At 37.5% G+C, this 26,641-nt stretch overlaps 1 protein-coding gene across 6 annotated transcripts in view; it reads right to left on the minus strand.

Annotated features, from left to right (window-relative positions):
- LOC133543869 (transcription factor E2-alpha-like) overlaps positions 1-26,641 on the minus strand; it is a 71,675-nt gene that overhangs the window by 25,518 nt on the left and 19,516 nt on the right. For all 6 annotated transcript variants that reach the window (XM_061888736.1, XM_061888733.1, XM_061888732.1 and 3 more), the window contains 5 exons: positions 9,598-9,671; positions 8,989-9,061; positions 6,866-6,906; positions 5,006-5,138; positions 1,575-1,621 (listed from right to left, as the gene is read on the minus strand). In XM_061888736.1, coding sequence (XP_061744720.1) covers positions 1,575-1,621; positions 5,006-5,138; positions 6,866-6,906; positions 8,989-9,061; positions 9,598-9,671 — 368 coding nt within the window. The remainder of the gene's footprint in view (positions 1-1,574; positions 1,622-5,005; positions 5,139-6,865; positions 6,907-8,988; positions 9,062-9,597; positions 9,672-26,641) is intronic.

A 26,641-nucleotide genomic window follows, 5' to 3' on the forward strand; every position in this document is an offset into this window, starting at 1 on the left:
TCATTATAATCAGATTTTTTCAGCGCATTGATTTCTGTTTCTGTAGCAGCGCAATTCTGACTTCTAGCAACAACTGTGTGTCCTACTTCCGGAAAAACAAAGACTTGTGTGTGTTCTAATCACGGCAGATTTGGTAACAAACCAAGAAGCCTATTTTTGGACAAATGAGGGTTCACAACATTATCTTTTTGAATCTGAATATACAGAGGATGAACTACTACTTGTAGAAGCCAGCACGAAGGACGAGTGAGACTTTGGAACAGACCGAAGCCGAGAGTGAGGTAAAAGTGACTCCAAGTTACAAACTGTTTGAGTTATGTTGCGTACAAAAAGACAAACAAACCCGGGTGAAAACATTACCCCTTTCTGCGTACCAAAGCACTACCTTTGTCAAGGCAACACGGGTCACGGAGCAGCGCACGGAGATAATCACTCAAAAAAAAATATGAGGAGACTGAAAACTAGTTGATACATTCTCAAGCCATCCATCCTTTTTTCCACTGCTTGCTTTTCTAGATGTAGCACAGAGGCTGGAGCCTGTACCAGCAGCACTCGAGCGAAAGGCATCGTACACACTGGACAAGTCGCCACCTCATAAACAGTCGTCCAGAAAACATATTTGAAGCCAGCAAAGCCAAACATCAGTTTGTGGGGTATTTACATTATTAAAAGTAAAATTGTTAGTTTTAAGAAACAACATATTTTGGACTGATATAAACATGTCCACTGTGAAGGACACTGCTTGTCAGAAAGTAAAAGTTGAAACAGTGTTACGCTGGATGTTTACGTTTTCACTTTAAAGATATGCAACTGTACAGTAAGTTATCGTCATAGTGGGAGGTGTTCATTACCGTACTAAATAAGATAACCAACAACTATCAGTATATTGTTCAGGTGTACTTGTATGCATTATGTGAAAGCAGCAAGGCACAGAAGCTGCACTATGAACAAAGAGAGAAGCATTTGCCTGGCCGAGCAGAATGAAACATGTGATAAAAATTAAAAACTTGAGATCCTGTGGTGTTGAAAATGAACTACAGTATTTTAAACAGTGCAGTGAGGCCGCATGGTAATTACCACACAAAACTACAAAGTCAACACTCGATAAAAAGGGGGAGTGATGTGGGCAACTGCCAATAGGCTGAGAATATAAGTCAAAAATCTAAACATGACTTGCATTTACAACTATGTGCGCTCCCCATCGCACACAAGCACCATCAGCTGCTGGAAATTCTGGGCATGCTGACAAAGACCTGGTACAGTGACCCTTTGTACGGCAATGACACAACAGGACTACACACAGAACTAGGGAATGTTACAATTAAATCAACACAGAAATAAGGAACTTTTCTGCAGAGCCACACTGTTATGAAGGGGTTGAGAATAGTGTTTTGATTTTGAATGTAGTAGTTGAGCTTGATATATGTCGATGTCCGCTCACTGAGGGTTTTTACCGGTCCGTCACAGAACTTCCCAAGAGCAGTGGAGAAAGCAATCTGTGTGTGTGTGTGTGTGTGTGTGTTTGTTGAGTGAGAAAAAGGGACAGGAGTAAAAAAACAAAAAAAAAATCTTACCGAAGAAGGAAGGCCAGGGGGTTTCCGGATCTTCTTTGGCTGGGAGTCTACATACATGCAGGCAGAGAGAGAGAGGGAAACAGAGAGAGCAAACAATGAAAAGGTAAAAAGTGAGGCAAAGTGCAAGCATAAACATCAACACAGATGCAACATTAATCTTCAGGGGCCTGCAAAAATGGTAACAATGCAGCATTGCAGTGTGTGACACCAGCCTTTATGCGTGTGACTCTTAAAGAAAGTCAAATGATGCGGTGCATTCATTGGTGCGTGGCTAAAAGACTAAAATATTACAGTAAAAAGGGAAGTGAGCACAGTACAATTTGTGCATCTAAGTTTATATGCAAGTTTTTTCTCTTAATCAATCCAGAATTCAAAGAGCTGTTGACAAAAATCTACATAAAACACCCCCAAAATCATTAAAAAATAACCCCCATTAGACATCATAGACTTTTTAAAGGTGTTCTAACCGTGAGGTTAGTCTCTGAAGCCTGTCTCAGTAAAAATTGTGAGGAATTTTTATTTTTTGGAACTTTCAGGTTTTTATGACATCCATTCATCTAGCCGTTTTCTTCTGCTTGTCCCCCACAGGGTCACGGTGGGGTTAGAGCCTAGCCCAGCTGAACTCACGCGGAAGGCTGCGTACACCCTGGACAAGTTGCCACCTCATCACAGACAACCATTCACACACACATTCAAACACAAGGGCCAATTTAGTGTTCAATCAACCTGCTAAAAAAATTTGCCATCCTTAAGGATATGACACCAGCAGTGACCCGGACCTAGGTGGATGAGCCCACCATCTTCGCTATAAACTTCAAATAAGGGCCAAAGCTCTGTCGACTGTGGGAGCTTTGAGTTCGGTAATTTTATCGTTCCTCAGCTAAATTGGCTATTTCCCATGTGAGTGCAATATCAGCACTAAGGATCGACAGATTATTGGTGCCATCATTCAGCATTTAAAACATATCAATATTGGCCCTCTTATCAGTAATAGTCTATTTATACACATATATACTGGTGTATAGTATTTAAATAATAAAAATAGTTATAAGTAGAGAGTAAATTAGTAGTAATAACCAGATCTCCTTTCTGTTAAGTTGCGCTGCGATGCTCGGATTGCCAACCCCCTTTTTCTCCTTTTCCTTCGTCAGAGTGCTTACATGAACTTGTCAGAACTTCCATTTTTTAATCAGGAAATTCCCGTTTTGTCCTTCCTTCCTGTAGTCTTCCTCCTGTTTTGTTCTTGGTACAAAAGCGATAGCACAACAAGCCTCCATCCGCAACACTCACAGCGTACATGGGCTCAATAAAGGAGCGCGGCGAGTTTTTATGTTTCAGGATTTAATCGAATAGCACGACAGAGATGGATGGACATAATGACAGAAAATATATCTCTGCCAAAAATACACACTATGTGCAAATTTCCAAATAAGAGAATTATATATATATATATATAACAAAAACAAATAAGCAGGCAGCAGCTCATTTCTATAACATTGAGGAAGACATTTTTAGCCAGCTTTAAAAATGTGTCATGCAAATGAAGGATCCCAGAATTATTTTTATTCAAATGTTTAATATGAAATATATGATTTCTAAATATTGAAATCATACCTTTTAGAAATGAATTGATGTAAATTGTGTTACAAATCGACAACAGTAAGTGAACATATGCATTAGTAGTTGCTATGAAGTGGAAAAGGGATAGGATTAAATAAGCTTTGCTTCTTCATATTCCTTTTCGGGCCTGTTGTAAAAAGCGATGAAAATGTGTAAACTATGTGATGTGTCATATTGAAACTGTATACATGTTCAAAATAAATTTGAAAAATTCCGTATTTTTACCAATTTCCAGGAGATTTCCTACATTTTGAAATGCAAATATTAATGCTGACACACGTAATAAAGATGTTTGTGTTATCCTCTGAATTTTTTTGCTGGTAAATTAACCACAACATTAACGCCGCACAAAACATTATGTTGCTACTTGTCCGCCATTTCCTAAAAAAATAAAAATACAAAAAAAAAACGACTTAAAGGGGAACATTATCACCAGACCTATGTAAGCATCAATGTATACCTTGATGTTGCAGAAAAAAGACCATATGTTTTTTTAACCGATTTCCGAACTCTAAAAAGGGTGAATTTGGCGATTGAAACGCCTTTCAATTGTTCGCTGTCGGAGCAATGACCTTTCACCCGTGACGACACAACAGGAAGCAATCCGCCATTTTCTCAAACACATTACACACACAAAGTCAAATCAGCTCGGTTATCTTCCGTTTTTTCGACCGTTTTCCGTACCTTGGAGACATCATGCCTCGCCGGTCGGTGTGTTGTCGGAGGGTGTAACAGGGACGGATTCAAGTTGACTTACGTGGAGTGTGCTAATCAGACATATTGGTCACGGCACGCTAATAGGCTATTTAGGCTAGCTGTATGTACATATTGCATCATTATGCCTCATTTGTAGCTATATTTGCATCCAGCCTTTCCCCCTACCCACATTTAATGCCAAACAAATACATACCAATCGCTGGTTAGAAGGCGATCGCCGAATTCGTCCTTGCTTCCTCCCGTTCCGCGCTGTCTGTCATGATATGGCTCAATAGCTTCAGTTTCTTCTTCAATTTTGTTTTCGCTATCTGCCTCCACACTCCAACCATCCGTTTCAATACATGCGTAATCTGTTGAATCGCTTGCGCCGCTGAAATCCAAGTCTGAATCCAAACTACTATGCTATACCTTTCTGTGCTATCCGCCATCTTTGTCTGTGGTGATGTCACGCTGTGACGTCACAGGAAAATGGACGGGTGTATACAAGGATGGTTAAAATCAGGCACTTTAAAGCCTTTTTTCGGGATATTGCGTGATGGGTAAAATTTTGAAAAAAAAACTTCGAAAAATAAAATAAGCCACTGGGAACTGATTTTTATTGGTTTTAACCCTTCTGAAATTGTGATAATGTTCCTCTTTAAAGCCTTGTCCAGCGGTTTACTGACGTATACTATTCATCTTTAGGTAAATGTCATTACAATTGAATACCAGCTCCAAATATCGGTGACTCCTACTTATCTAACTAAAACAAATATATCGGTGGATTTCAAATTAGCACGGTAGGCATCCCACACAATATTACAATGTATCTGATAAATGGCCTCTACTACATTGAGTAAGTGTATAGAAACGTATAAACTGTATATAAAAGTGCACAATAGCATATCTTGGAACCATCTCATTAACTACAAACACAAAACGGTGTTCCCAGTTGAGTTTGCAAAAAAACACTTGTGTCTAAATTCCAGCATTAAAAATACATTTTGGAAAACACACCTCCAGTATACAACTGTGAGAGCTCTGACACCAATTTAAAATGGTTGAAAAAAAGTTACAAATGGGACCATTAAATGCTCCTATGTTTGTTATCTTACCCAAACCTCCTTCAGGTGGCCTCCTTCGGGGATTGTTTGGGTAGGACGGATAAAACTGGGAGCCTGACTTGAGGCCAGAAGGAGACATTGCATCCGGACTAGGCATTGCAATGTCACTGGGAAGAAAACCAGGCTGGAAAAAAACAGAAAAGACCAGGTTGAACTAAATAAATAAGAATGCTACAGAAACAGATTCTTTTAAGACTGCTTTTTTGAAATGCGATCATGTGAAGCCCTGTATGCATTGAGCAGTCCAGTTGGGCTTTGTACACACGGTTTAACACATCTTTAACAGTCAGTGTGTTTATAGGCATTTATTTAGTCTGATTTTTCAAACAAAACATTTATTTCTACCATATGTTCACATACTCTCTCTAAACTGACCATTATCCATTAGCCAAATGCTTTGTGTCTCCTGTACAATAGGGGACAAGTGTTGCCATTTCAGGTTGTTTAGATATGTGGGGATTGTGGGTAGGGCAAGAAAATACTACATGCTAATAATAGCATAAGCCAGGGCTTGTAGCTGTCACTAGCAGAAGCTCTTGGATCTAACGAATAACAATGTTGTAATGTTTTAATTTGTGTTTCAATGACATCTGCTTCGGTTCTTGTGGTTATGGTGATCGAGGACAGAGAAAAATGCCATAGTATGGGATTGATCTGACTATTTGAATATAAACTTTCCACTACATAATGAATTATTAATAATTGTTGGATTATAAATCAATGAAGTGGTAAAATTGTTATATATGGAGTTAGACATTCTATCCTAAAGTCTTTAAATAAAGTAGGATTAACAATGTTGCTTGTAGACATTTCTCACTCAATTGAAATATATTCATGTCATGTCACGAGTCAAATCAGACTTCTTTGTGAACATTCTGCCTCTTATTGGTTTATATTTTATCATATTTTTTAAAATTGATGACTTATTTAATCTCTATCGTTCTTCTTGTAACAGTCCCTCTGACTTTGTCTTCTACGCTCGTGACGTTAAGAACAGCGCCATGATCCCTGATGGAGTCTGGCACATATTGTAGGATGTAATTATACAGTAAATCAAGAGGGAAAAGGTTAGAAATTCTAATCCATTAATCTAGATACGTTAATTTCAATCTTTAAAAAGAAAACATGATCTAAATGAACTGTTTACTTGGGTTTTAAAAAGATGGCTTCATCCTGAATGAATACCAACACTTCCCATCCAATCTGATGGCGCTTGAGGGGTGCTGCAAAGAGAAATGGGCAAAGAGGAATGGGCGAAACTGCCCAAAAATTGGCGTGCCAAGCTTGCGACGTCGTATTCAAAAAGACTAATTGCTGCCAAATGTTCATCAACAAAGTATTGCGCAAAGGCTGTGAATACTCCTGTAAATGTGATTTTTATAGTTTTAATAAATTAGCAAAAATTAAAAATAAAAACTTTTCACATTATTAATACAGATGTACAATTTTGAGGACAAACAATTTTGGAATAAGGCTGTAACATAACATGTATAAAAAGTGAAGCACTGTGAATGCTTTCCAAATACACAGCAGAATTTTAAGACACAAATATTACATTGTCATATTCCTTGTTATTAGGATATAAAATAACCTTTAAGGAGATGTATTTTTGTCTATATCGCACAGCAATATGTACAGTGTTATACATCAACTCTATTTGACCAAGTCTTTGCTTTTCTTTTTTAAGGGATGTTAGCACACATTGTTGCCCCATGCTTCACTTTTAATGCGATTAAAATGTCACATTACCATCACAACTATAAAGTACACTTTCCCATGGCGAGTTCAACTAAAATGCACAATTTGGTGGAAATGTGACCCAGGTTGTTCATATATCAAGTGGAAAAATACCTGATTTGCGAATGCAGGGTACGATGGCCTCTCATTTTTACCTAAAAGATGAAATTATGAATGAGCATTAGTAAAAAAAAATCATCCCTATTTCAGAGGTAAAAATTTGTGCTCAAACAAAAAAGTTGGATTTCTGAAAAGTAAGAAAATTCCATAGATGCCATCCTCTTTTTGAACGCTTAGTTTCATTAGGCCGCCTGCCAGATAAAACCCTAGACAAGGTTTCTGCTTCAGTGGCCTGACACTGACACAATGAACACACACATGCATACAAACATATTGACAGTGACAAATACAAATCTGGACCAAACTACAGTATGTATTCATATAAAGTTAGAATGTAACAGTTAACGGTATAATGATAAACCGCGGTAAAATTTCAGACGGTTAGTAGTACCGTTTACATTTTTTATTACCGAAAAAATTTGATTTATAAATGCATTTTAGGCAACACCGCTTACTTCTAGAAACGGAGTCACAGCGGTGCCGTTGCATGCGCACTAACGTCGTATGGCTTAAAATATGTCGGAGAGCAACTACACAGACTTTACTCAGTAGAGTTCCTCTCGGACTGAATGGAGCTGAGCAATTCGTTTAACTTCCTTTCTCCTCGCTTCATTTCCGTGATGTCTCGCCGTGCGATCAAGAGTGCACCGCTGCTATTAGATGACTACAGGTGTCGACAATATTGGAGAGGCATTCTCCCAACGCTAAAAGTACATCGTAGCGATGGTGCGTTCTTTATCTAAACACAGCGTCCTGCTTTGACACAGTTAATGACGTGAGGAAACATGCAGCAGTTGATGTGCAGGGAACGTTGCCACAACTTGCGAATGATATATATTTTTGTTTGTTTACTGGGATGATCACTTCTCCTTTATTTAACTGTTAACGTTTTCAGTGTTCCGATAACATAAATACTACCTAAAATGTTTTGTCATCTCTTCGAATTGAACGCAGGTTGTGAAGATTGCGTATTAGATGTGAGGTATTACTCATGTTTATTTTTGTTGACTAAACTGTTGCATTGAAACACATGGTGTTGTTGGACAAGAACAAAGCTTGTTTATTACACTTTAGCTTCATTAGCCAAACTGCCTTGTGTTTTATATTGCTATCAAAGTATACACCGTATCCACAACATGTGGATTTGTTCATTTCACAAAGTTACATTAAAAAACATTTGTGACACAGCGCTTGTTAGTGTTTTATAATGTATAGTAATTCCTCTACGACCTATTTGTTCAAAATCTTAATGGATATGTCCCGATACAGCATGTACACGTACATACATTAGGTACACGTGCATAACTTTAAAACATACTTCTCTCTATCAAAATATAAACAAGGCAATAAAGGTATCATGTAATGTGAAAAGGCTGACACTTTGATACTATTAATGAACATAAAGACAGATTTTAGACTTTAAATATGTGGATAACGTTTATCGATAGCCCTATCCAACGTTCACAACCCAACTCAACACTGTTTTACCTAACATAATGAAAAATCCCGATTAACAATCGCGATTTCACGATTGATAAAAAAATAATCCCAATTATTAATTTGGCCATAATTGTGCAGCTCTATGTCTAAGACTAAATCTCATAAATTAACACTATTTTTTTTTAATAAGGACAAAAAGTACAGTTACGTCTTATGGCCATCAGGTGCCATCTTTCAATATTTAACTCTTATCTCCATAAGATGCTATCTTGCACAATTTTCACATTTTTACTTAATAATGGTATTTTGTATCTGCCATATTACTTACGTTTTAAATGTTTGTGTTGTTTTCATGTGCACATTCAGTTTTTACTCGACATACAAGTGTGGTGTTCTTATTTACAATAATGCTTCTTATCCAAACAAAATAATTTTGAATGTGTTGTTTTTCAATAAAACTTGGATAAAAGATTTCAGTATAATTTATTTTTGAAAATGTTGATCACATTTAAAAATACCGCAAAAACCGTGATAAATTTGGTCACAATAACCGTGGAACATTTTCATACCATGACGTCCCTAACAAAAAGAGTTGACTAATACAATAACATTGAACAAAAATAACAAATAGATTAGACTTCAGATCCTGATAAGAACAAATACTTTGCACATCTTACCTGCAATCCCTGAACTTATGAAAGGAGAGGACAAGCTTTCATGTTCACTGTAGTGGGTTCCTTCTCCATAGCCCTGCAGGAACACACGGTGCATAGGACATGATGCTTTTGAGAAGATTATGGCTCAATAGGCATGATAACCACTCTTCCTGGCTATCGCCCTCATGTTGGCACAACTACTGGCTTTTAAGGTTTTCCTCTCTCTGCTCTGCTGCTTAACTCGTAGGACACATGCCAGACAAATCTGCATCAGCTTGGGGGATTCGAAGAGACTTTAATTATCGATGCGTGCTAATCAAAGCCTGCTGCATGCACTTCAGCCCTTGTTCCTTATATTTTACACTGAGCGGTGCCAAGGCAGTTATGGCGGATGTGAGACAGGAATTACCGGTGGGCTTTCACAGAGGTTTTGGGCTACTAGATGGCTTGCCAATTCAGGAATCAAAGCCAAGGTTATTAGGTACAGAGCAAAACTACAACTTCACATCAAACGAGCACAGAACTCAGCCGCCCTGCTGTTGGGGGAGCGTGTATGTTTGATTAGCAAAAGCAGTAATTTACAAAATATGCATCTGGCAACAATTTGGGAAAACTGCATTTAGATCTTACCCGTCCTTGGCTGAAGGAAGGACTATTCTGTTCTGCCGAACCCCAGGAACCAGAGCTGCTGCGCTCGTCAAGTGCTGAAATAAGACAGTTTTGTTATAAATTGAGGCAAGTAAATGAATGTGGAGCAAGAAAACAGCTGAAGATATCAATGTGCATCATTGATGCTGGAATAACATTAAAAGGACCATGCCACCAAAATGTTATGTGCTTAAGTGGCCACAGTGGACTTGTGCAAAACATTAAGAAAAACTATAACGATTAAATAAGCTGCTGTTGCGTTAAACACACAATATGATGTAAAATGTATCTATGGGAAAAAAATTCTAAGCGTAATGATCAGTGTTCATTATAAAGACTTGGGAAAGAACAAAACAAGCAATTTAGCTAATCATTTTCAAGCAAAATGGAAACATGTAGACTGGCTCAAAACAAGATGCAAAGCCGAAACGCACGCTGCCATGTTTAGGTAAAGAAAGACACCATGTGCAACACACAAAGGAAACACTCAGCCAAAAGGCTGGTGAAGCTGAAAACTCCTCAAAATACCCCCATCATCCTCTTCTTGCCCGTCTTGTGCACTAATGCTATCCAAGCTCTCTGGAGACACAAGGCTTAATTGCATGCTGATTTGCATAATTGTGCATATTAATGTGGCTTTCTTATGAATATTCATGCCTTCTTTGATTTTTATTTTTTGTGTGCCTAATTAAAAAAATGTGTGTGAGAAAGCAAGTGAACGAAAACGCGAGGGGGGAGGGGGGGGTTGAGATCAGCATCCCGGCTGACGAGGGAGGAATGAGTGATGAGGCTAACAGAGGGGTGCAAGCACCTACACATGCTGCGACAGCCGTGATCTATGGCTGGCGATGCGAGTGGCATGGAGGATTGTGCGAGCGAGGAGGAAAGACCTCTAAAGATCAGCATCGCTTCTTTTGCCACATGTGCTCGGACGAAAGGCCACGGCACTAATGAAGGCACCGTCGTCAAAGTACAACACAAGAGAGCAATCAAAGAACTATAAACTTTTCCCGTTGGATCCTTTCGTTAAAAACGATGCATTCCAGCTGGGGCTGCACGATTAATCAAAATCGAATCGACATTGAGGTTTTAATTAGTACGATAACGTAACCGCAGGAGGCATTTGTTTGACAGACATGTACCCCAATCTGAATAGCGTGTCTTCGTCTCTTACTTCAAGCAGGGAGAAAAGATGTCTCACTCCTTTCAACACTCCCAGAAGATTTAACAGTAAAATATTTGAAGGAAAAATAAACACGTAGAATTAACCGAACGCAGAGTGCCCTCTTTACAGTTATCCACAATCTTTGTCTGGATGGGCGGAGAGTAAGACTGCCAGCTTTGCACACACAGGAAAAACGGACATAGAGCCTTGCAACTCGCTGGTAAGAAGTTCCGCAAAGTAACAAGAATTAGGTGGGGAAAAAATAGTTACAAAGCCAAATGTCCTGTTGTGGGAATATTCCAGCTTGAAAGCGGAGGGGCAATATGAGCCAATCATCCCAGATGAACGAGCAAGAATGCTATGATGGCAACAAAAAAAAGGACAAGCAGACCTAGATTTTCCAACTGGGTAAAAAATGCAGTTTAATATGTTTAATATCTATTTAAGTTAAATATTTGCTTACAAAGATGAGTATTTAATTGTTGTTTATTTATAATGTTATTTACCTTCCAATTACAGTACAATGGTTAAAAAAAAAATTCTACAATCATGAGAAAAGGTTGTGTTTTCAAAATGTTATTCACATTCATTATTATATGATTAAATTAAACGCTGTATTGTTATTTGTTATTTCTTCAGTTTAAGAGCATGATGTGGACAAGCGCTCTGAGTCTGTCTGCATGAAGCAAAACATTTGTAAAGTAAATTATTGCATATTGTTCTAATGTGTGGCAGCCTGAGACAAAAACATGTTAATTTACATTGTAAAAGTATGTGTGTGAGAAAGTAATACGGCAGAAACAAAACAATACCATAGATAAATATAAAAATTAATGTAAAAATTTTGCAAGGCACAAGACTGCACTTTTTGTTCATATATATAAAAACAGGGTTCATATACGAGTTCTAGTCTTACACATAGGACTGCACGATTAAGGGTAAAATAATCATTCAAATAATTTTGTTTATCAATATTGAAACCAACATTATAAATCAGGATTATTCATTATGTTTGGTAAAACAGTACTGGGGTGTGACACCATCATGTAATTGGTCATTTCTACTAAAATGCTCTAGATAAATGTTATCTATATATTAAAGACAAATATTGGTATTTGTATTCATTAATAGTATCAGCGCATCAGCTTTTTTTTTTATTACATGATGCCTTTAAGTATATTTTTACATTTTCATAGAGAGCATTTACATGTATGACTGTGTGTACATGTACATGCTGTATTGAGGCAGATCCATTAAGAGTTTGAGCAGAAATATTTTGTGTAGTAATTAAGAAAACGGAGGGATGGATAAACTATACACCAACTTGTTTAATTTTTAACTATACACCAACATGTTTAATGTTTTATACAGGGTATAAAACACAAAGCAGTTTGGCGAATGAAGGTCAAATCAAATAGACAGGCTTTGTTCTTCAACAAACATGTACTTTCAGTCCAAGAGCTTGGCTAACAAAAATAAACAGGAGTGATATCTCTCATCTAAAATTCACAATCTTTGTGCCTCACCGACAACATAGCCTGCGTTCAATTCGATGAGATTACAAAACATTTGACCTAGTATTTATGTGATTGGAACACTGACAATATTAGCAGTTAAATTAAAGGATAAGCGAGCATCCCAGTCAACAAGCTACAGACTTTATAAACAAGTTGTGGCAACAGTCCTGACACATCGCCTGCTGCATGGTAACTCTCAGTCCCAGCAGCTGACGGACGGGCGCTAGTTGCACGTTCAAAATTAAACCACAACATCAAATATTTTTCTCCAACAGCATTGTGCTCCTAAACGCACACCAGGACTTCACAGAATTAAAAGCGATTGAAATGAAGGAAGACGAAGCAACAGGTTCCGTTTACTCTGAGGAAACATTTTCAAAGCAAAATCTGTGTAGTCGTAGCCATGTTTTCTCTGGCTTAACGGCACAAGTGCGCATGCACAGCAGCGCTTCAGTTTTCAAGAAGTAAGCAGTGTTGCCTAAAATGCATTAATAAATTGAGGTTTTTCTGTAATTAAAAAATTAAACGGTATTACTCACCATTTGGAATTTTACCGCAGTTTATCATTATACCGTTATATCCCTAGTATGTACATATACACGCAGGGTTCGACTCTAACCACGGCAACTGAGGCAAATGCCACAACCGCCCTTGTCACTTGCCGTAATGCCCTAAAAAATTGACCAGCATTGATGGCAAGCATGCCGTGACCGCCCTTGACTTTTTACTTGTTAATTGACTAGGGCTGTAACGGTGAACTGTATAATGACAAACCACAGTAAAATTCCACACCCTAAATAATACCGTTTAATGTAATTATCGAAATATTTTCATTTATTATTGCATTTTAGGCAACATTGCTCACTCATTCGAAAAGCAGCGACAGCCGCGCCTCCGAAGATGGTGCATTTGTAGTAGTGCTGTTTGCAACGGCGAAAAACTAAACACGGACATTGCTCTTGAGATTTTGCTCTTGTAGTTAACGGACACAATCTGAAGTTTCGACATATTTTGGATCCGTAAAGCTTGTTGAGGGTAAAATAATTGAGGATAGTTAGCTCACTAACAGAAAATGTAGGAAAAAAAGGGGAGGCATAGGGAGGCGACACTTCAAACATGATGAGCCAACTCCGTAACCACCATCCACAACAATACATCGAGTAAAAGGTATGTCAACTTGTAGTTGAATGCATGACAGAAAATGTTTGAAAATGAGCACGTCATCGTTGGTCTGTCAAACGTTCTTGTATACAAAGCCCAAAACCAGTGAAGTTGGCACGTTGTGTAAATCGTGAATAAAAAGAAAATACAAAGATTTGCAAATCTTTTTCAACCTATATTCAATTGAATAGACTGCAAAGACAAGATCTTTAACGTTCAAACTGAGAAACTGTTATTTTTTGCAAATATTTGCACATTTGGAATTTGATGCCTGCAACATGTTTCAAAAAAGACGGAGAAAGTTAAGGAATGCTCATCAAACACTTATTTGGAACATCCCACAGGTGAACAGGTTAATTGGGAACAGGTGGGTGCCATGATTGAGTATAAACGCAGCTTCCATGAAATGCTCAGTCATTCAAAAAGAAGGATGGGGTGAGGGTCACCAACTGGTCAACAAATGCATCAGCAAATTGTCCAACAGTTTAAAAACAACAATTCTCAACAAGCTACTGCAAGGAATTTAGGGATTTCACCATCTACGGTCAGTAATATTATTAAAAGGTTCAGAGAATCTGGAGAAAGGCCGAAAACCAACATTGAATGCCTGTGACCTTCGATCCCTGCATCAAAAAAACGAAATCAGCGTGTAAAGGATATCATCACATGGTTTCAGGAACACTTCAGAAAAACACTGTCAGTAACTGCAGTTTGTCGCTACATCGGTAAGTGCAAGTTAAAACTACTATGCAAAGCGAAAGCCATTATCAACAACAAGAAACGCCGCCGGCTTTTCTGGGCCCGAGCTCATCTAAGATGGACTGACGCAAAGTGAAAAATTGTTCTGTGGTCTGACGAGTCCCCATTTGAAATAGTTTTTGTAAACTGGCTGTCGCGTCCTCCGGACAAAAGAGGAAAATAACCATTTTCTGGGCGCAAAGTTCAAAAGCCAGCATCTGTGATGGTATGGTGGTGAATTAGTGCCCAAGGCATGGGTAACTTACACATTTGTGAAGGCACCATTAATGCTGAAAGGTACATTCAGGTTTTGGAACAACATATGTTGCCATCTAGGCAACGTCTTTTTCATGGATGCCCCGGCTTATTTCAACAAGACAATACCAAGCCACATTCTGCACGAGTTACAACAGTGTGGCGTCGTAGCAAAAGAGTGCGGGTACTCGACTGGCCTGCCTGTAGTCCAGACCTGTCTCCTATTGAAAATGTGTGGCGCATTATGAAGACTAAAATACAACAGCGGAGACTCCGGACTGTTGAACAACTTAAGCTGTACATCAAGCAAGAACGGGAAATAATTCCACCTGAAAAGCTTTAAAAATGGGTCTCAGTTCCCAGACGTTTACAGCGTGTTGTTAAAAGGAAAGGCCATGTAACACAGTGGTAAAACTTCCCCTGTGCCAACTTTTTGCAATGTGTTGCTGTCATTAAATTCTAAGTTAGTGATTTGCAAAAAAAAAAAATATATATTGTGTTAGCGGGCTATTAAATTAAATATATGTTAAGGATTTGCATATTATATTCTGTTAATTTTTATGATTTACACAACCTGCCAACTTCATTGGTTTTGCGCGCAAGCGCATTATAAACAAAGTAATATGGAAGAAACAGTAATAACATGCATAAATAAACATGAATGTTAAAATTGTGCAAGATGGCACCTGGTAAGATAACATGTAACTGCACTTTTTGTCCAAATAGTTAAAAATAGTGTTCATGTATGAAGTCAATCAATCAATTAAAAAATATTTATACAGCCCTTAATCAAAAGTGTCTAAATGGGCTGCATAAGCCACTACGAAACTAGTCTTACATTTAGGGCTGCACGGTTATGGACAAGATAATAATTAGGTTTTAAGATTAATTTTATCAGTTTTAAAATTCAAAAATAATCACAATTATTAATTATGTTTGGTAAAACAGCATTGAGGTGGGGTGTGAACGTGATGCCATCATGTAATGTTTAATATCTCATAAAAAGACTATAGATAACCGTTATCAATATATATGTTTTGTTCATATATAGTATTAATGTGTCATCTTTTTCTAATTACATGATTCCTTTATTGCTATTTTTTTTTTTACATTCTCATAGAGAGGTATTTAAGTTATGTACATTGACATGTATATACTGTATCGGGACAGATTCATTAAGAGTTTGACCATAATATGTTGTATAACAGAGGTGCCCACACTTTGTCAGCAGGCGAGCTATTTTTTAAATGAGCAAGTCAAGGTGAACCACCTCATCATCACATGCACGCACACTTATAATACACACACACACACACACACATATATATATACACATATATATATATATATACATATGTATATATATATATACATACACACACGCACAAATAAAATTTATAAATAGTCAACAAAAAACATCTGACTCACAAATATATATATATATATATTAGGACTGTAAATCTTTGGGTGTCCCACGATTCGATTCAATATCGATTCTTGGGGTCACGATTCGATAATCGATTTTTTCGATTTGATTCAAAAACGATATTTTTCCGATTCAAAACGATTCTGTATTCATTCAAAACATAGGATTTCAGCAGGATCTACCCCAGTCTGCTGACATGCTAGCCGAGTAGTAGATTTTTTTAAAAAGCTTTTATAATTGTAAAGGACAATGTTTTATCAAGTGATTGCAATAATGTAAATTTGTTTCACCTATTAAACGAACCAAAAATATAACTTATTTTATCTTTGTGAAAATATTGGACAGTATGTTGTCAAGCTTATGAGATGCGATGCAAGTGTAAGCCACTGACACTTTTTTTTACCATTATAAATGTCTAATGATAATGTCAATGAAAGATTTTTAATCACTGCTATGCTGAAATTATAGCTAATATTTATACTGTTGTTGATAATATTAATTTTTGTTTCACTACTTTTGGTTTGTTCTGTGTCGTGTTTGTGTCTCCTCTCAATTGCTCTGTCTATTGCAGTTCTGAGTGTTGCTGAGTCAGGTTTGGTTTTGGAATTGGATTGCATTGTTATGGTATTGCAGTTTAGTGGTTTGTTGGATTGATAAAAAAAAATAAAAAAAAAATTTATTTTTTTTAAATTTGAATAGATTCTGAATCGCACAACATAAACGATTAGATTTGTAATCAAATAGATTTTTCCTCAAACCCGCAATATATATATATATATATATATATATATATATATATATATATATAAGTTGGCCCTAGTGTGTGAATGTTGTCTGTCTGTGTTGGCCCTGTGATGAGGTGGCGACTTGTCCAGGGTGTACCCCGCCTTCCGCCCGATTGTAGCTGAGATAGGCGCCAGCGCCCCCCGCGACCCCGAAATGGAATAAGCGGTAGAAAATGGATGGATGGATATACACACATACACACACACACACACACACACACACACACACACACACACACATATATATACATACACATACAAATAAATATATATATATGAATGATTCATATTTAATTATTTGTGAATCAGACATTTTAGTTGACATGTTTGTTTAATATATATACAAGCATGTTTAACAGGGTGAGCCACCTCATCTTCACGCACGCACACACGCACACTTATAATATATATATATACAAATATAATGTATAATTTGTCAACAAAAAACGTCTAATTCACAAATTAAATTATATTCGTGTATATATATATATTATATATATATATATTTATTATAAGTGTGTGTGTGTGTGTGAAGATGAGGTGACTCACCTTGTTAAACATGCTTGTATATATATTAAACATGTAAATAAATTATATATATGTAAATAACATTTAAACAAATTATATATATGATTTATATTTAATCATTTGTGAATTAGACTTCTTTTGTTGGCATGTTTAATATATATATATATATATATATATATATATATATATAAGCATGTTTAAGTGCGGTTTTTAATAACTTTGTCACATTAAAAACCACAAGTAAAGTAAAAACATGGTGTTTACTTTTGATATCAATATAAAACACAAAGCAGTTAGGCTAATGCAGATAAAGTCTAATAAAGAAGCTTTGTTCTTCTTCAACAACACCATGTGGTTCCGTGCAACACTTTGGCTAACAAAAATAAACAAGATTGATACTTCTCACTTCTCAATCTTTGTGCCTCACTGACAACACAGTCTGCATTCAATTCAATAAGATGACAAAACAGTTGAGCTAGGATTGATGTTATTTGAACACTAACAAAGTTAGCAGTAAAATAAAGGTTGAGTGAGTGTGTTATAAAATGCACGCAAAGACCCCACGGAAATAGAAGTGAAATCAAGTGAAACGAAGCAATCGGCTCCCTTTACTCGAAGGGAACCTCCCCATAGGAAAGTTCTCAAGCAATGTCCGGCGTTAGTGCTCATGCGTTGGTGCTGCAACATTTCTGTTTCCAGGAACTAAGCAGCATTGCCTTAAAATGCATTAATAAATTAAGTATTTGCGGTAATTAACAATTTAAATTGTATTACTGTCTGGAATTTTACCGCAGTTCATCATCAGAGTTTACCGCTACATCCTTATTATATTGTAAGCGGACTTTTGATCGCATTTTTATTTACTATTTAGAATGCATAAAAAAAAAAAAACATGTGTTCTTGTCTTACATAAGGATTGTGAATGATAGGCAAAATTCCAAAAAAAAGTGTAGTTCCTCTTTAAAATGGACAGTTGTCGTCGTTAGTGAGGCAATAACTTTGAAAACCCTAGTGGTGACTGCGTACAATCATAAACCAGCCTTAATAACAGCAGCGTGCTCCTGTCATATAGAGGATTGTTGACTTTGATTTATTTAGGACAAAATCATCCATTTAGTGAGGCATTTCAAAATGTAAAAGTGAAGGGGGAAGTCTTGCTCCCCCGTTCTAAAGCGTTTTCTAAAAATGTTGCCCATATTTTATAGTGTGGTTGTATGTTTACGCTGACTTATAAAAAAATGTGACAAAATGATTAGTGATCCTAATAATAGTTTGCCATAAAAAGTTACAATTCCACACCACATATTTCTGCAAAGCCATAATGTCATCAAAACATTACATTAAAATCAGCATGACTTAAGAGTTTGGTGGCTAAATTAGCCACACGATTTAGACCTCATGACTTAATTAGACAACTGAGTAAAATTAAAACCTTATCATCCACCCATCAAATTTCTAAATTTGATTCTCAATCATCTCAAAACATTGTGTTCCATGTGTAGTGTTGCAGGTGATCCACATCCATATAATTCTATTTTAAAGTGAACATAGCCTTCTATGAGTAGCTCTGCCAGGTAAAAGCATGATGTCTAAATGATATTTGTGTTTCAACGCTCCACATTTCCACCTATGATGCCTCCACTCGGCTCAGCAGGGGGGCCAGAGTGGAAAGTGGAGTAGAAGCATGGCTGTGCAGGAGTAGTCTGACAACATTGTTTCACACTTACTGGGCTAATTAACTCGGAGGCAATTAAAAACAAGGTGGAGAGCTGCTGAGGTGACAATGACACTCCGCCTGCCAAGGAGAGCTCGACTGTGCCAGAAAAGAGATATTTCTATTGTCATGGACACTACAATAATGCAATATGCAGTATGATGTAAAGGATAAACGTAAAGATTGGAATGCATTGCAGCATCCAAAGTAGCGTCTCTAAAAAAAGAGGACAGGCTGCATGCATAAGTCGATGTAATGACTACATAATTAACACCATAAAACCAAATGTTTAAATCGTGTCACTTACAAAAGTTAGTGAAGCATCAACCTCCTGAAACAAATGAACCTAGCTGACCATTTTATACTACTTTAAAATCAACTCTTGTATGTGCACACAGTTTAGAGCTAACAAAAGCCTTGCAATTCTGTAGTTTAAAAAAAAAAAAAAAAAAAAAAGCTGTGCAAAGATGTATGAAACCAGGGGTCCCAACTACTTGGTACCGGCCCGTAGGGAAAAAGGAGGAGTCGAAACAATAGACACCTTTTTTGTGAATAACAATATGGAATTAAATTTAATTGTATATCTACTGTGTAAACAATGTGGGTTATTTTATTTAAATAAAAACATCAATTGGTTTTACTCTGACATCACCTATGGGTCGAAGTTTGACAGGACATGTATGAAAACTGTCAGTAAGGTTTCTTAGATGATGTCAGAAGTGTAATGTTCCTCCATTGTAGATTAACGTAAAAAGTAACAATACAGAGCTTTCTATTCCCATCCAGTTACTTACGGAAGATTAGATATTTCCTCTCCCGCTGACCACTACCAAAAGAAAATCTGAAAACAAAATGAACAGTAAAAACACACTGCACATGTCACTCACCCACTTCAAACTGTGCAATTGGTAGAAACAAGCCAGTTAGGACTGCAATTAATAAATATTTTAGTAATATAGTATCGGATATTAATGTTCGACTTGAGGGACAAGCAGTAGGAAATGGATGGATGGAAGAGAATAATCAGATAAAACGCACTTGAAATAGGTGAAATGGACAGCATAAGAGTATGTGTCCATGCACTAAATTACTCCGATTTCTCAAATTGTTTGGCTCTAAATAAGCCTTCTACAACCCATGGAAACACCTTAATCCGAACGTGCTTGGTTTTTGAAAAGTCCGACAAACACACCTGGATTATGCAATTGGAAACCAAATATCTCAAGGGGTTGTGTGCGGCCCCAGAGGACCCTTCCTATCGCGCATGTGTCAGTCTCCATGCACTGGCTAGAACCCAAAAGCAGATTTAATATAACGTAAAAAAATAAAAATGGTAAATGGTAGTACTTGGATAGCGCTTTTCTACCCCTTTTTAAAAGGAGCCCAAAGCACTTTGACAGTATTTCCACTTTCACCCATTCACACACTGATGGCGGGAGCTCCCATGCAAGGCGATAACCACGACCCATCAGGAGCAAGGGTGAAGTGTCTTGCCCAAGAACACAACGGACGTGACGAGGATGGTAGGTGGGAATTGAACCAGTAACCCTCAGATTGCTGGCACGGCCACTGTCCCAACTTCGCCACACCGTCCCCCGTACGTAGCAACAACTTAAATGAGGAGGAGAATGTTTATTTGCTTGGGGGGGTATAGCTCGGTTGGCAGAGCGGCCGTGCCAGCAACTTGAGGGTTGCAGGTTCGATCCCGGCTTCCACCATCCTAGTCACTGCCGTTGTGTCCTTGGGCAGGACACTTTAGCCACCTGCTCCCAGGGCCACCCACACTGGTTTAAATGTAAAAAAATAAATAAAAAATAGATAAATAGATAATGGGTTTCACTATGTAAAGCGGTTTGAGTCACTAGAGAAAAGGCGCTATATAAATATAATTCACTTCACTAATCATAAGAACACAAGCTTTTTAAGTGCTTCGGTGGTAGAAAAAAAAAGAAAAGGCATACACAAACTTCTTCACGCTGCATTTGTGCTAGTCAGTTGATTAACCTTCCCGCACAACGAACAAGATAGTCCAGAACAATAGTAACCTTCGTCTGGTTATCAGTCAAGGCACTAACGGTCTTTTCCTTCGGATTTCAAACTACTTCCATCAATCCACAGAGCCTTTTGAATGAACTTTGGGACATTTAAAAGTTTTGTTTCGATGATTTTTGTCCAAAATGTCCTTTGACAAAACTCTTCTGTCATGTTTATTTTGCATCCGACCCGATACATTCTTGATAGTAGCATCATGTCCGTGGCGCAATCCAAGATCATTTCTGGAAGCTGTCTGCTATTTAACATCGACATAGCCATTAGAGACGTAATATGTGTAATCTGTGCCAATATTAGACATCAGTAAAAAGAATAAGCAACAATGCGTTATTACTTACAACAAAAATAATCAGAGTACTCTCGACACTGGTTATCGCACCATACAAAAAACAAAGGTAATCTTAACCACTTCGCATGTTCCCATCGTATATACTCATTTTGCCAACAAATACCAGAATAACAGTTTTGGTCCATATTGCCTAGCCCTAATTGGTAGCCAACCCACACACATTGGTCTTCCTCCTCTCCCAGAGATCAACCCACAGGGTGCCAAACAGGCACACATTACAAACCCGGGACACGGACGCACACCGGAAATGCTCACGTTCAGACGTCTCACCCCGCAAAACTGCTTTGCATGGTGTGCACATCCGGACAAATTGAGTTTCAGGGACACATTAAGCATCAACACCACTACTTTTTTCCATTCAACCGCCATCACTTGCCCGCATGAAGCCAATAATCCAAATAAGAGTTATGGATGCTCAGAGAGCAGACCTCCACAGGCGCCAAGCCCCGACAGACAGCCAAAAAATCAGGGGTGCCTAAAGTGCAAGACAACCGTAACAGCAACTGTGCACCAAAGAGACCAATATCCGTGCACCTATCAAAGACACGCCAAAACAACAAATATGTTTATTTGGCCAAAGACGTGTTCCATAAATGCTGTCCCTAGTACGCTGTGTTCCTTGTGGTATGTGCCTTTTTTGCATGGTCTCATGTTTTCACAATATGGTATATTTATTCGTTTAGAATAGAAAGTACTTTAATGATCCCTGGGGGAAATTCAGCACCACAGTTCGCTCACAATAGACAATAATAATAATAAATAATATATAACATATATTATATATATAATATTTTAGTTAGTACTTAGTTGTTGTTTTTTTACATTGTATTTCATTAGTTACATTACTTTTAAGTTAGAAAGCCTTCCTCACATACGGGTAGGTTAAAATAAAGTGTTTTACATAATGAATATTTGAGATTTCAATATTGATTAAAAAAAAATTTGTGATCGTTATATTGGTAATCATAATGCAGCCACAGCTTTAACCATCATCAAGTATCATGCAGCAAAGTAGTGCAGAGTTTTACAAAATCTCCCAAATTTGCACATAACCACGTGATAAAATAAACACTGAAGTAAACAGCCGAACGTCTGGAGTGTTGCCGTCCATCAACAACCACATGCGTGTGCATCTGTGATGGCATAGACTTGAACGTTTTAGAGACCAACAACTCCCACAAACCAAGCACCTACTTTACCGGCCGCTGTGTAGATGGCATTAGACACAAGGACCCATATGTGCACATAGCTGCCCAGGATATGCTTGTATAAGGTTCTTTAATTTTGGACCTCCAAAACTAGAATTTGAGTCAACAAGGTGAAATTACATCCAAAAACCTTTGACAAGTTGATTTTGTGTCCCCACCCATTAGGACGTTTTCAAAGTGAAATATATTTAATTTTGAAAGTAAAACTGGATAATATACTTTGTTTGTATACGACTTCCTGTCCAATACCAGCAGATTTTTTAGCTTAATTGATACGCCGAGTTGATGCACCGCAGGCAGTGGAACCGGACACATTGACTTGAATAAAAACGGAAAGACTGCGGCCGCGGCGCGTTCTGTGGAAATCAGGGGTTAGGGAAGTAAGTGGTCCCATCCCTTGCTTGTGTGTGTTTGTTTGTGTGTGAAGGGGGGTTGGAGACGTTGCCAGCAGCTGCAGAGGTGACAGAGGGGACGCCTTCCCTGCATGCTCGGCCTACTCCTACTCCCATCACACACACACGTCCTCTACTCCTTAAACATCCCAGATCTTCCTTGGCCAGGCCTCTCTTCTCTACTTAAAACACCCTGCCCTCACACACACGCATACACAGTCGCTGGCTCTCGAGGAAGGGGGAAAGACGCCTAATGCAATTAGCACCCCTCTGAGCACTTTTGTGTCAATGAAAGGAAGTGGGCTACAGGGCCACGGGGCTGCTTGCTGCCGTTGCCGCGCTGCTATTGCTCGGTCACTTAAGATACAAGCCGCTTTAGCGACGTCACAGATGAACACTGTGCCTGTAATGGCGACTATTTCTATAGGTATCGTCAACAGGAGGTTGTGACATTGACAAAATCTGCAATGTTTACGGCACTTCTAAATAAAAAGGCTTTGTGCTGTGCAGAAATACTTTCTGTAAACACACCGTTTTTATACTTTTACAATAAATTTACTACTTACCGTTCAAACTAACTTTTCTGAGCTAAGGAGCTCATACGCAAGAAAATAGCTTCTGGAGGAATTAGGAGGTGCTGGGGAAAATCATTTAAAATGCATTTATTGATTAACATTCTGAATCGATTACAACATCTAAAAAAAATTACGTTTGAGACCATCTCCACACATACTTGCTATACCTTTACGTAAGCAGCCAAAAGTAGCCTTTGTTAGGGCTGCACGATTTAAAAAAAAACAAACTAATTGCGACTTTTCTTGTCAAAATTGTGATATTTATATCTTATACATATAAATGCATAAAACTGCTAAAATACTGAGTGAAGAAAGACATGTAACTATTAGACTGTCAATCAACATTGTCACAAAATGCCACACAGAACAATATGCAATAATTTACTTTATGGAGAACTGCACTTTTTTGTTGTTCACAATTATTATGGAAGATATGACGTCAGATGGATTTTTTGTAATCAATTTCCATACATTAAATAAATCCAATCAAAAGTCCGCTTATAATGAAGCCTAAGGGAGCCGTTCAATTCTGCCTATAAAGTGACTAAAAACATTGAAACACTTCCATTAGGGTTTTATATACATGATGTAAGTATATATGTGTAAAGTAGTGACAAGCACATTTATAATATGTACGTATTGTGATTATTGTAAGCGTATGCGTTACATTAATTTAAAAAACGCATCACAATGTTTGCTCTTTTTTCCCCTCACTGATTTTTGCTCACTGCAGACTGAAAGCCAACAAACTTAATAAAATATCACTTAATGTATAATGTCTGCTGTCATTAGAATGCTGACTGCTAAAATGTTCATATATTCCCATTCAGATGAAAAATGTCTCATAATCCTTGCAAAAAACAGGGTGGGAGTTGTGGGGGGATCAAGCTGTGAAGCAAAGTTTCCCAACTTGTCAGATTATATTCTCAGCCATCTACTTTTAAGGTGACCACTCAATGATGTAAACATGGGCACAAAAGCTTGTGATCACTGCGCCTCTATAAATAGTGTTGTCCGTGTTAGCGCTTATAATAACAATATCACTAATACTTGGTTAATATTCAAATCACAAAATGTAAATTGAGTTTTGTTGCCGCTTTTTTTAATAATGGACCTCCCATTGGCTCTGCTGTAAGCAGACTTTTACTTACGTTTAGTATTTAGAATTCATTAAAAAAATATGTTATGTCTTTCATAATGATTGTGAACGATAGAAAAAAAATACCCACAAAAGTGCAGTTACCTTTTAAAATTATTTGGCTTTATGCAGACGGACTGAGCTTTTGTCTAGGTCATGCTCTTGAAATTAAGAAATAACCAATAAAAACTATAGTGTTTGTCATTTAATCGTAAAATATAATAGAAGTAGTAACTATTTAAAAGGAAATGCACTCATTACTGTGGAATTTTGTAACCTTTGTAGTGTAACTGGAAGGTAAATAACTTATCTAAAATAAAAATACATTTTCATTTATGAAAGCAAAACTGTAAATTAAAAATTTAACATCTTAAAAGCATTTTTTATCGCAGTTGAAAAAACTGTCGGGTTGTCTATTTTTTTGTTGTTCTCATGTGCTCACTGCATTCTCTCTTATTCGTCTGGGTTGATAGATTCACATTGTTCATCTGGGTTGAAGCTGAAATGTTCCCATACGTAACAGGACATTCGGCTTTGAAATTATGTTTTTTTTTCCTCTTGTTTCCTCTGTCCGTGCCTCCTGTGTGTAAGCGAGCAGTCTTGTGTTCTGCCCGCCAAGGAGGAAGAGGGCTCACTTCAGGTAATTCTACTGTTAAATAAACGTGCTCAGGTGCTAAGGGCAATGCAGAAAGTGAGACCTCTATCTCTTTTTCACATATGACTAAGAAAACAAACACACAGTTTGTCAATGGCAGCAAAGTATTTTGACTTCATTTTAATGTAATGTTCAATTATTGACCTATTAACTATTGTTCCCGACCTAGTCACTATTAAAACTATTTCCGAAGAGCAAGTGGTGTTTGTTATTAGGGTTCTGGCCATTGCAGTGCACACAAGTTTACCGTCTCCTTAATCACTTCAATCAATCAATCAATCAATCAAAATTAAAATTGTGCAGCCTTGGCTTCGGTAGCCGGTTTTAAAAATGTATTATAATAATTTATACATCAAGTAATATATTGCTAGAATCGGTTTAAATTGAGAATCAATTTGAATCAATTCGTCCCCCAAGAATCGGAATCAAATTGACTTGTAAGTTGATGTAAGATTCACATTCCTAGTGGTTATTATATTTCTGTAGCTAAACAATGACCGCCCTCGTTATTTGCCGTAATGCCCTAAAAATTGACCAGTGTCGGTGGCAAGAACATGCTGTGACCGCCCTAGACTTTTTACTTGTTAATGGACTAGGGATGTAACGGTCAATGGCATAATGATAATTTGCGATAAAATTCCAGATAGTGAGTAATAATGTCGAATTTTTTATATACCAAAAAACGTCATTTGTTAATGCATTTTAGGCAACACGAAGTCCGGAACATACGCATCTGCGTAGTTTGGCTTGATAATCATGGCGGTCTAACTACGTGGACTTTGCTGCGGAGATTTCCCCTGAGTAAATAGGGCCAAGTGTCTTTACGTCATTTTCCCTCGCTTCCCAGCATGCGTTTAAGAGTGCACTGCTGTTAGATGAAGACAGGTGTGGATACTATTGGAGACAGACGCACTTGTCCCCACACAAAGTATACAGTGAAGGAGAAAAACTATTTGATGTTTCTTTTATTTTCTCAATACAGCGCCCTTCAGCTGCTGTGACTTAGAGTTAAAGAAGTGAGGAAACATGCAGCAGGTGATGTGTCGTGAATGTTATCACAACTTGTTTATTAAGTTTTTAGTTTGTGGATGATGATCACTTGTCCTTGAACTGCAACCTGTATTTGCGTTCGAATAACATCAGCACTTGCTAAAATGTTTTGTCATCGAATTGAACGCAGGCTCTGAAGATTGTGTATTCGATGTAGGAGATCTCACTCCTAGTTTTGTTGTTGTTGTTGGCCAGTTGTTACTGAACCACAAGGCGGCATTGGAGAAGACCAAAGCTTGTTTATTAGACTTCATCTTAATTAGCCAAACTGCTTTGTGTTTTATTTTGATATCAAAAAGTAAACACCATGTTTTTTTA

The sequence above is a fragment of the Nerophis ophidion genome, linkage group LG26 (assembly GCF_033978795.1).
Source record: "Nerophis ophidion isolate RoL-2023_Sa linkage group LG26, RoL_Noph_v1.0, whole genome shotgun sequence".
In the NCBI taxonomy this organism is placed as follows: Eukaryota; Metazoa; Chordata; class Actinopteri; order Syngnathiformes; family Syngnathidae; genus Nerophis; species Nerophis ophidion.